The sequence below is a fragment of the Lates calcarifer genome, linkage group LG12 (genome assembly GCF_001640805.2).
Source record: "Lates calcarifer isolate ASB-BC8 linkage group LG12, TLL_Latcal_v3, whole genome shotgun sequence".
In the NCBI taxonomy this organism is placed as follows: Eukaryota; Metazoa; Chordata; class Actinopteri; family Centropomidae; genus Lates; species Lates calcarifer.
In genome coordinates, this window is record NC_066844.1 from 24,596,786 (window position 1) to 24,609,137 (window position 12,352).

The window sequence follows — 12,352 nt, forward strand, 5'->3', positions numbered from 1 at the left end:
TCTTTTTACCTCCCTGAAGATGACTGATGCACAGTCACAGGTCAGCCACTGATGACAATGACTGCAACACTGAAATACAGACAAGATCTGTCACAGCTTTTGTTTTGTTTACACCCATAGGTGACACTATGATTCTAACAGTATACTGTGGAATGAATGACCAATTGGTCATACTTACTAAATACTTATTCACTAAATACTTACTAAAATTACACAACCATTCAAATGTAGGTAAATCATAATCAATGGTAAACGTTAAATTAACCGTATTAAAGACACAATAAAAAAAGTGGACTGGTGCATTTACTCTGTTGCAGGTTGCGTACAGGTACAATAGACTGGTGTGGGCACTGTACCAGCAGAGGGCAGTCATGCTCTTAGAATAACCTCCCAGCTTTTCTTCCAGCAGCTGAAGAAAAGTTGAGTAGGGGACATTGAAGTGAAGTGAACCTGTGTGATTTGTTACCTCACATTATAATTATACCGGCAAACAGCCCCAAACAAACTCCCCAAAAAATACTTTGTCACCTGAAGTTTCACCTTAAAATGACGAGTACCGTCAGTGCGGAGGGGGCTGACGGGTAGATTAGTGATGCCAACAGTGTTATATGTAAAAGGTAAGACATGTTTTTTTGTTTTAACAGGCAAAACCACAGCAGCATCACGCCGGATTTAATATTAACGTTTCAAAAATGTGTCCGATTTAAATTCTCTACGGCGACATTTTGTTGGTAAACGAGACTGAGAGTCAAAAAGCAATGACGAACTGAATGAAAACAATTACGCTGCGATACTACCCCCGGGGCGTTACTTGGGTAATTTAATAATTATTCAGTCAAGTCATATGTTACCGCTAGCTTTTTGCCAGTGCTAACATTATTTGTGCTCTTAGCTAACCGACCCGACTAGCTACAACAACCTGTAAATTCAGTTCCTACAGCAAAAACATGTACACTGTAGTTAATGTGCAGTCTTGTCAAAAGAAAAAAAAGAGCTAGTGTTTATGTGTACAGATAATACTTATAACACTATAAACACAAGTCACAAACATGTCACTTACCGTTTGTGTTCCAGTTTTCCTCATATCCCATCTTCTGAGCCCAGCTTAATGCAAAAAAAAACAAATGAATATTCAACAAAATATAAATATAGATAATATATAATTCCCTATGAGACAATAAATATGTCAAATGTAATAAAAACAAAGTGATGCAAATGAGAGGCACTTTGTCATCTTCAGATGCCATGGTATTATATAACTTTTTAATAGTTTTTAGATAAAACTATATTCATATAGGCCTAAGAAATCTTATAAATATTTGCACAGTAAATTCAATATCAGTGTTCACATTCACTGGTTTATCAATAAGTGTCCCACAATCACACATATCACCGAACATTATACACACACAAACTCACACATGGCCCCTCATAGAGCAGTGCTATATTTAAAATCATCATCACATAATAATCTAAGTATATATTCATTTGTAGTGTATACATTTCCACTATTATAAAACTCTATTGTTATTTAAATAGAAAGTGGTTGTAGTGACATTACCTTAAAATAACCTCTAGTCTGATATTAATGTCTTATTGTAGGCACCTGATCAAACTTTCAACATTGCATTAGCAATGAAGGTGTAACACTGCACTTATTCTGCAGTAGGTAAGCAGTTAATGTGATTCCATAATTACTATAATATTTTTGACAAATGCAAAATGATTGGTATCAAAATTACCGTATTATCAGATAAAACATTTGAAAGTCTGTTAGATATCACTACAGATGCTTTCAAATCACCATAAAGCCCAGGAACAGAAACATGTGTTTGCTTTGCTTTGTGAGCCAGATGAAATCCCATCAGTTTATCAGAGCGTTTTGCCATGAATTTCTCATCTGGCAGTGTAGTTACTGACAACTGCAGCCAGTAACGGCAACTTGTTTTAAAAAGATTCTCCCTTACTTGCAGGTTTGAAAGTGCTTATTCTTATTATAAATGTGTTGCAGTCGTGGATTTAGACTAAAAATAGAATAAAATATTGTGGGTCTAGGTGATTGTTACTGTATAATGCTAACCCTAAAATTGAGATAAAGGATAATAAATTAATCTGTCTCTGTTATGGTCATACCATTTACCCAAGTATGATTGGGCTCTCCATGTTCTGCAGATTTTTTTTAACATAATGAATTTAGTACCATTTGTACCAACTGTTATTTGCCCCTTGGCGTGATTGAAGTCTGAGTCAGGATTGTGCAGTCTTTAGATATCTCCTGAGGGAAGGGAAGGGACCAGCACTAGTGACAGCCAATAGGAGCAGCATCTCAGGAATAATGCTGTTATTATGTTAATGACCCTAAACAGCCTGTTTCAAAAAAGGTGGGTGTGGTGTACTGGAAACCAAATGACTTTAAACAAACAGCCTGTGGTATAAACAAGCATCACATACAACGTCACATACAACAAAATGCTTTACATGGCAGTCACAGTTTAAGTCACAGATTATCGGAAAGCATTTACACCCATATTCAAGGTCTCCAACAGCTGATTTTAAACACAGCAAAACATGAGGAACAGCAAATGTACATTGTTTGTTTTTATAAGTTTACTATTTTTAAAGATGCATGTGTAATCTGATACAGTCCAGTACTGTAACCCTGTAATGTAAATGTTGTTAGATAAAACATTAGCCTAAAACTTCAATGAGATTTTTGGTTAATGATTACAGGTGATACAGTTAAGTCATCTAAATTATAAAATGACATAATGAACAGTGTGCATAATCCTGAAAGACTATGCCATAAAAAGAACTGCTGTAATTATTACATAAAACAGCGAGAGGTCTTTATTAGCCTCCTGAAGGAACCTTAATCTCTTCTTGGTGGACCATGTGATGATCATTCCTTCAGTAAAGGCCCATAAGTGTATGGTGTTAAAGTTTCCATGGCCTAGTTAGACACAGCTTTTTCACATTATTTTCAAACCCACCCCAACTTTTATCAGGCCCGCTCTGCGGCCAAGTATTGGTGAGTAACATTTGCTCAGGAAATTAGACGTTGGAGTGAGGATTGTATGGTGAGAACTGAGCGGTTTCTCCTGCAGATTTCTCCTGGGCTCTCTCCCAGCTTAAACAGTTGTCACAGGCTGACAGTAGCCCACAGATTTCCTGAGAATTGGGTGCAAAGGCAGACTAGGATCTCAAGTGCTCAATTATCCCTGTCCTATGCATCGGTTTACATTACATTGAGACAAAAACATATTTTTGAAAAGATAGAAGATCAAAGATTCAACTTGCAGTTGCACTTGAGAAGTCACAGGAAGTTATTTGACAGTACGTGTCAAGAAACTGTGCTTAGGTGAAGTGTGCTGAGAGAGAAAGTGACACACTGAGCCATTCTGACTTTCTCTGGAAAAAGCCTCCATAGGCTTTATCAAAGAGTTTCAACTGCGGTAGTGTAAAATGGATTTAGTTGTAACACAGATCATAACACCACCATTTAGGTGATGTCAATAGGTTGTTCACGCTTAACATTTTTGCCGGTGTCAAAAACAAAGGTGTTGCTTATGGGCAGAGAATGTCTTTGAACATTTTCAATTTGAGGACTTGTGGTGTTCTATCATTGCTGACATTGTGGGGTCAGTTGTTACACATTAAAATTTAACTGCTCTTTAGCGCTGCCATGTCCAACTCACTAATTAAAGGGGACAGTCCACTGATTTTATACATAGAGATTGGTTTACTCATCATGGTTAGCACTGCTCAGCCTGTATAAATAGCGATGTAAGCTCTTATGTCGCTTCGGATGGAGCTGTCTAAGGTTTATGATATCAGGGTTATCTCAGTGTGGAGTTGATGCTATGAATCTTTTAAAGAGAGCCAACCTTATGAATTCTGGGAATGGAGTTAATAGAAATAGAATAGAGTAATAGAAATCCTGGATGAGTATGGAGGTCACATTACTGATTCTAGTCTTTATAATTAATACACAGACATTTGATTCATCCAGTTTATCCCCAGAACCACCCACCCAAACTACCCCTGTGTCCTGCAGTCAGCTACAGTCTCATGTTACTGTAGATGTTAACTATCAAATGCGGATCCACCCACGACCTATCCCTGTACCCCTCCAGCTGTGGACTCAGATTAGTAACAACATATCCGTTATTGGCGAAGGTTTGCATATCAGTTCACTCAGAAGAATCTTAAATCATCCATGAGAAGAAAAGTGGTGTAGAAGGGAGGGGGCTCAGGGGGGAGAGGAGGAGGAGGAGTCTCAGATTGACTTTCACATCCATTCAGCCTTTTCTGCAGCAGCACTGAACTTGCAGAAAGAGAGAGAGGGAGAGGGGGAGAGGGAGAGAGAAAGGCAGAGTGGACAGTGTTGTGCAGAAGCAGCTCAGTGCTATTATCGCTGAGGCTGCCTTAGCTCACTCCGGGCTTTTGTGAAATGTACATCCAACGTGAATTGTTTCCCGATTCACTGAAGAGCGCTGGCTAAGAGGAGTGGTTAGGGACGGAGATATCGTTATGCACTTCTAGATCGACGTCGTCTTGAACGCAGCGCGAGCAACGTCGCCTCGAGTGCGTTTTAATCTCCGAAGTTGTGTCGAGCGGGCGATGATTCGCATCTGATTGTTGCTCAACTATCTGGAGAGGACCGCAGGACCGGTGCCAAAACGCTGCATTGTGGCAACTGAGACACCGATTCCTCCCCGAGGGTTGCACAATCCGTTCTCCCCCAAAATGTCATCTCAGGCGAAAGTCAAGAAGGACAAAGAGATTATTGCCGAATATGAGACCCAAGTGAAAGGTTGGTAACGTGCAGGCCTGGTCGTATTGTTATTCAGCATGTCAAGGCACTATTGCGTAACTTTACCACAAGCTTTGCATGGCTTGCAGTGCTGTGGGGTGGGACAGATTGTATAGTGGATGACAGTCAGTTATTTTTTTTTAACACATCTCTCTAGAAAATGCCTCATAAATTCATGTCAGCTTAACTCTAAGGTTGATATTTGAATCCAGTGGCACAATAATTAAGACGTAACTTGGCTGAACCGCTTTCTTTCTACTAAAGATGACCCAGAGCTATGACATGTCGAGCCCTGCATGTGTGGCCATGTAAACCAGCGAGGCTTCATAATTTGTTTCAAAGTGCAGCTGATATTTCTGTGAGACTGTGCTAATGCTGCATGTCCACCAAGGGAATGTGCCAATTCACCTTGGAGATTTTTTCTCTCCAGTAGACTGGAGGTCATGCACCTCAGGTACTCATAAGAGATTCTTGGGAGACAGCAGTGTGTTTTAAAGCTGCTTCTTGAGGAGGAGAAAGGTTAAAATCTACATTAATTGATACTGTGATAATTTCTGTTATTTGAAAAGACAGAATGTTCTCCAGTGAGTATTTTCCTGACACTCCTGGACAAAGTGTAACATCAGGAGGATGAGGGAATGCTTGAGAAGGTCACACAGCAAACAGTTCAGAAAGTCCATAAATAATGCATGCTGTCTGTATGAATTATGAACCATGAAAGGATTTTACTGTCTGCCGCTAAATATGTGACTGGATAAACCACCCAGAGAGAGAGAGCAGGGAGTCGGGAGCACTGACACTGAATCTGAACAGACAGGGCAGGATGTATATGGGTGGGTTGTCTTCTCAGCCTTTTAGATACAACTTCAGCCAGTGTCAAGTCTTAACACTTTGTGCATCACCTTCTCACAGCTGTGGTTTTGCACACACATCCATATGAACCTACCAGGCTTCATATAGACAGAGTATAGGCTTCCTTCTGCAGTGAATGATCATTTTAAACCAGGTATGGCTGACAACATCAGTCAGTTAATTAGTCCATTGGCAGGAAATTGATCAGAAACTATTTTGATAATTGAGTAATCGCTGAATTTTGTTGCCAAGCAAAAAAGGCAGACATTTTCTATTTCCAGCTTCTTCATTTTGCAGATTCACTGCTTTTCTTAGTCTGTGGTGATAATGAAATGAAAATAATTGGGTTTGGGGCTTTTGGTCCAAACAACACAAGCAATATGTAGATGTCAATTTGGACGTAATATGCTGTCATTGGACGACTGGAAGGGCCTGAGCCTTCTTTTCAACCTGACGCTGTTGGCCATCAAATATCACAGAGTGCAGTTCTGGGCCTGGTACGTTGTCGGCTATAATCTAAGTGATCCAGCAGAAAACAGAGCAAGTCAGATTAAGCTAATAATGAATATAGTCACTGGATCCAATAACATTGTCTGTTGAGACCACTTGGCTTTAAAAACCCTCAGTGGAACTTTTAACAGCAAAGCAACAACACAAGCAACAAAGCTGAATTTGGGCTGAACAAGAACAAACTGAAACTAACACTGAGAGCTGTAGGTGGTGGTGGTGGAGTCCAGCACCTCAGTGTAAAGAATAGCTCCATCTGAAGGTGTTGGTCAACTTAATCTGCATTGCAGCTGTCCAGAAGAGAGAATTAACTCTGTATTCAAGTATGTGGACGTGCCATACTCATGCTACAATTAAAATGCAAATCATGCAGAATCAAAACAGACAAGAGCTATATTTTAGATTTTACCTTAGTTGCACTATGAGACAGTTCTTTTTATGCTTACTCATTAGAACTAACTCTAATATATAATATGAAGCCACATTTAGCAGCCAGTTAGGTTAGCTTAGCTTAGCACAAGGGATGGAAACACCCAGACACAGTGACTTGGAGTCAAGAGGTGATGGTCCAGCCCATCATCAGTCGTCAAACCACAACTTGTTGTTTTCACACTTTGTCTTTTTCTACAGATAAAACAAACCACATATAATCGGTGGTTTTTAGAGGTGGCTATGATTCCAGTACAGATATGAAAGTGGTACAGATTTTCTCAACTAAGCCTCAACAAGAAAACAAGCCAACCATTAATTTTGGTTGGTAACATGTACATTTCTTTGCAATTTTCTTTGCATCTTTCCTTTAGCTTGTATTTGATTTAACTATAGCAATGCAGGTTTTCTTGTTATTTTCATATTTTACCCCAAATGATGTGATGCCACTGAAGGCAGTATAAGTGTGGATGAGGTCGTTAGGGTATCTGCGTCAAATATGTTTTACATTTTCCTTTTACAGACTTAATTTAGACCATGTATTGTTGTACATACGTGGAACGAAAATGGCCAAAGCTTGTCAGCATGTGTCTGGAATGAAGGGTATGATTAGCATTTTGCAGACAGAGGTGTGGTTTACTTCCCTGTCCCTCTTCTTTGTCTGTCTGTTTGTTTGTTTGACTCCTTCACTCTGTCTTTTACACACCCTCACTCCCTCTCTCTCTTTCTCTCTGGTCTCTGCACCAGCTTTGTGGCTTTGAGAGAGCCATCACAGCTCCGTCTCTCGTCTCAGTTTCAGGAAAAGCTTTTAAGCTGACATCTTAAGCTCATTTGCAAACTGGGCTTAGATCAGTTTGGAGCTGTGGGGGCTTTACTCTGACACTGACACTGGCCTCCAATAATGCTGAGTTGCTGACTGCAGAGAGGTTCAATCAGACACAAACCTAATGCACTTTGCAGTTTTTTTTTTTTTTTTTTGAACGAGCCTTATTTCAGCAACAGTGGGGCCTCAGTCGCATTTGAACGCTGATTGTCTGTGTCTCTGTGTGTGTTTTGAGCTCACAGCTTCGCAGGTCTGGGCCTGTATGTACAGTTATTGTCACTTGCCATGTCTGATTCATTGATGACTGAATGGTCAGTCATTACCAGAGGATACCACTTTGTATCATGACATGAAGTCATCATTTGGTTTTTGTTTTTGTTGCTTTTTGTAAGCATTAATTTTTCTTCCCGAGAAGCACTTAAGAAAGATTTGTTTGTACAGTGTTTTAGTTGAACTGATATTTTTCCTTCTAAAGTGTGTAGTTGATGACCCTGAGGTATCTCTAAACCTCCTGCTGCTCCTGAAACTGAAACACAACTAAATAAGGGCAAATTGCTCTAACAGGGTATAATACAAAACATTCGTTATAAGATTTGTTGTTGCTAAGGGAACATATGGCACTACTGAATTTGTGTAACTAAACCATGACTTTGAGGGGATATCTCTCCCCAAAACATCAGAAAAAAACAGACATTTTCTAATTTTAAATGTAGAAATTAAATTAGCTGACACTGGCATACTGACAATTTGACTACAACAAAAAAGCATCTCACTATAGGCACTCCTACCGCCACCGTATTCGCTGCAGATATGCATTCCATGAGAAGCATGTAGACACACCCCTCTGTGTGTATTCATCATAATGAAAGAATGCTTAGACTGATACTGTCTTGAAATGTCAGGGTTGCGTTGCAACAGTGAAACAATATCTTTGTTGCCCGTGTCCTGGTAACATGTATGAGACACTGTGTGTTGCTGTGCTGACAGATGCATACTCACAGTTGAGCGTCATAAGATTTAAGAAGAAAACCGTTTGGAATTCTGCCCACTACATCCTGGATTTTCCTGTCCTGTGGTTGCACAAATACCGATGCCTTTGCTCGTAAGAAATATTTGTGTGGAGACAGAGGAAGAAATGTGAACTCAAGCAAATAGACTGTAGAGGCATACCATAGTCATTAATGCATTCAGAAGACAAGTGTTCACAGAATGCAGCCTTGATTTGTACCAAATTATGTCAATGTGTCAGTCTGGATTAGGCCGTATGTGATTAGCCATGCATGGCTAACTGCAGACACAGCCCCAGAGACTGCTACTGGCCACTGCTATGGCTGCGTTTGGCTAGTTTGAACAGGCTACTGTGGTGACAATGACTCCTTGCTACATGATATTTGGTGCTCTCTGCTGCAGTGATGCAGGAGCCTAACTGGCAACCCTGCAAGGCAAAGCAATAGGTTCCCCCCCTGCCTCTTGATTACATTATATACCGGAGATCCAGGCATGTTACCATTACAGACGTGCTGCGTTTGAACTTGGCGGGTGCACATGTTTATCTTGTTTGGATCTGCAGGGTAAAGGAGGAGGTCAAGGCCTCATAACGGCTGAGCTCAGACAGATAGTTTGTTTTTCCAAGGAATAACCCTTCAGACAGTAATCACACGTGACAAAACGATCTGGGTGAAGTGGATGTTGTTTCAGTTGAGGGGCATTCTGTCTGTAGATGGTTTGATTTCAGTTTTTGTTTGTTTATATATTTAAAAACATGTTTATGTTTACAGCAAGATTATATTGTCGCACAACAGTATGTTCACAGCATAAACATGTTAACATACACATCTGTATCATACTGTTGCGCAACACGACCCCAGTGCCCAATCCCAACTGGAACGATGGCAGCTAGAGAAGTTCCTGTCTTTATTTTACCCTGCTCCAACGTTGCCCTCAAGTCTCTGGAAGCAATTAATTTATACTCAAAATGCTTGTTAAAGTTACCAGAACATACCAGGATGTTAACCATATGGGTTTGGAGAAAAATAAACATTACAAATGGGTAAAGTCCTATTAGTGAAATTTCCACAAGCCTTTGGGTGTGGAACATTTTATTCACTTTGGCTGCGCACTGTTCCCAAGGCAGAGAACCTGGTGTGGCATGTGACTCGCTGCATTCACTGAAGGAAACCTTTACTCTTGTGAAATCAGTAAAGATAGAAAGCAGGCTTCATTTAGCTTTTCAGGCTTCACTTCTTTGTATGTTATTCACTCAAAGTCCTTGCCAGCTTCCTCGTAATTATGCATTACTCTGCACAGGCTTGAATCATTCATTGAATGTAGTGCAGTATTGCACAGTCCCTAGTAACAGTTTAAGCTCTAAAAATAACACACTCACAGGAGAGTGAATGCAAATATCACGAGTCTATTTGATGTCTCACTGATAAAATTATGCAGTTAAATCAATTTAGATTTGCTCATTATATTGTCTGCTCGTTCTGTTACACTGTCATTGTGCGATTAAAAATGATTAAAGTCACATAGGCCGCCACATTGTGTCTTTCAGTGGTCTATTTTAGCACAGAAGTACATCGCAGTGACATTTCTTGCTATTTTGAACGTGATTGCTGCCTCGCTCATCAGCACAGGCTGTTTATTGAGCATTTTGAAGCAGAGAAAGTTGCCCTTGTCCTCGGCCATTATGCTAAACAGACTGACTGCTGCGACTGTCAGAACAGGGAAATGGCCCGACGCCTCAAGAGCATGTAACCAAGCAACTGGGCAACTATGGGGACCATGAGGGGTACATCTCCAAACAGCAAGGGACTACATATTTACTCTGTCTCTCTCGTTCATGCTCTCCCATTCATATTTTCGCTCACTCGCAGACGACGGGGGGAGGCATTTTTGAAATCCTTTATTCTAGATACAGAAACAGCATTTAGATGGGAACAAAAGGGCTTTTCTTCCACTGGGCCATCTTTTCCATTGATAAATTTCTACAGAGTTCCTTTCAGTGCACAGCAATCATATGCATGGTTGAAACAGTCTGTCATAATGGAATCTTCAGCCATCTCAATGTTGCTCAACTGCTGCTTATTGTCCTGTAGAGAGAGAAGCTTTGTTTAACCCCCTGTGTGTGTGAGAGAGAGTGTGTATAATCCACACATTTGCCAGATCTTTATATACAGTATGCACTGGAAAATATCAGCATTAACATCGTGATACTTTCATACCCATATTCTCTTTTATACTTACATTATCCAAGCATATCACTCACTCAGCCCCAGGTTCTGATTTATGATTCATCTGCAGCCACACATTCAGCAGCCACTTAGCCACTGGATTTACGACAGCCTCGCAGTAAACAGTATATGGATGAAATAAAATGCGGTCTGTATACCTTTTCAGTGTTAATGTACAACCATAAAAGTGATGTTATTACTTTACCGGGCATGTTTATCACCTGAAATCCCAGAAGTATTTAGGAACAGCTAACTTCAGTACCGATGCAGGCTGTCCAGGAGAGTCTGTAGTTATTTATTTGTGGTCATTTTGAAAAATTCAGATCCTAAACACACAAGCTACACTTCTGAGATTTCCATGACATAATTATAATGAAATTATTTTTTTAATTAAGTTAACTTTAAGAGCAGGAAAACAATGTGTGAAGGCCTGCTAGACACTGATTATAAATCTCTGTGTAACAAATGGGAAATATTATCCCAAAGTGAAATATTATTATTGCAATGAGAAGAATAAAATTTTTGAAATATGATATTCCACAAGGGTCTATTTCTATATCTTTAAACTGTCTTTTTAAAAATACCATATCAACTGAATTTTCACAATGTTGACCAAAACATAATTTTTCCTCATTCTCAGACCATGAATAGAGCCAGCGAGTTTCCAAGCCTCATAAGCAGAAAACCACAGCAATCGTTTAATCGAAAGAATGCCTGCAATTTGTTTTTTTTTTCAAGACAAACTTCTCTGAAGGCTCGCTCAGCACAATGCATTTTGAGAAGCTGACCTATTTTATATTTTCCGTGCTGTCTGCTGCAATCATCAGACATGCATCTCATATGCACGTGTGCTACCCCAGCATTTAGACACCCCCACACTCCCTCCCTCCCACTATAGACACACACAGACTTAAACACATACAAATACAGACAGCAGACAAATGCACTTTGACATCCAGTTTTATCCAATTATGATGACTTTGTTCTTTTATTAGCACTTGTGCTGGCTTGACTATCTCCTCACATATTTGTATTTTCTATATTATGTGTTTAGCTCGATCCACTGCTGAAGTACTGTCGGCTAAAAACTGACCTGCAGCACTTTTTGGCAGGCAGAAGTGAGGCCCAGCATGTACACCCACTCCCCTACAGAGGATCTATTTATTCTGAAGGTGGTCTCCCTCTTTTTTTTTTGGTATACAGAGATCCGTAACCAGCTGGTGGAGCAGTTCCGTTGTCTGGAGCAGCAGTCCGAGTCCCGGCTCCAGCTGCTGCAAGACCTGCAGGAGTTCTTCCGTCGGAAAGCAGAGCTCCAGCTCGAGTACTCCAGAGGCCTGGACAAACTGGCCGAGCGCTACTCTGCCAAGATCCGTACCTCCAGAGAGCACCAGCACTTCAAGTGAGTCTCTCCACTGTCTTGTCTTGCTAAGCGCCGGAACGCCTGTATCAAATGCTGATAAACAACTGTTACATATTTTATACTGATCACTGGCACGGCACAGAGATGGAAAAAGAAAGGAGGGATAAACAACAAAAAGGAGAGGAAGGGATAAAGGCAGAAGAACTGACCTGAAATGAAGCCAGGGCTAAGGAAGCTTGTGGCCTCAGGCTGCTGTGTTTCTCCCAACTAGGTCAGACTCTTTATCCACCCCCCAACCCTCCTCCGTCTTTTCTCTGTAGCTGTCATTTCATTTC

At 40.4% G+C, this 12,352-nt stretch overlaps 1 protein-coding gene across 5 annotated transcripts in view; it reads left to right on the forward strand.

Moving 5' to 3' along the window:
* Window positions 1–462: 462 nt before the first annotated feature.
* The window catches only part of LOC108889878 (SLIT-ROBO Rho GTPase-activating protein 3), a 35,579-nt gene continuing 23,689 nt past the window's right edge, over window positions 463–12,352 (forward strand). For 3 of the 5 annotated variants that reach the window (XR_007814280.1, XM_018686554.2, XM_018686557.2), the window contains exons 1-2: window positions 4,260–4,813; window positions 11,861–12,056. Coding sequence is in view for 4 of the 5 variants with exons in the window: in XM_018686554.2 (XP_018542070.1) it covers window positions 4,747–4,813; window positions 11,861–12,056 (263 nt within the window). In the remaining variant the exon portion in view is untranslated. Of the gene's footprint in view, window positions 618–4,258; window positions 4,814–11,860; window positions 12,057–12,352 lie in introns of those variants that run through there. The other 2 variants (XM_018686556.2, XM_018686555.2) reach the window with 2 other exon arrangements.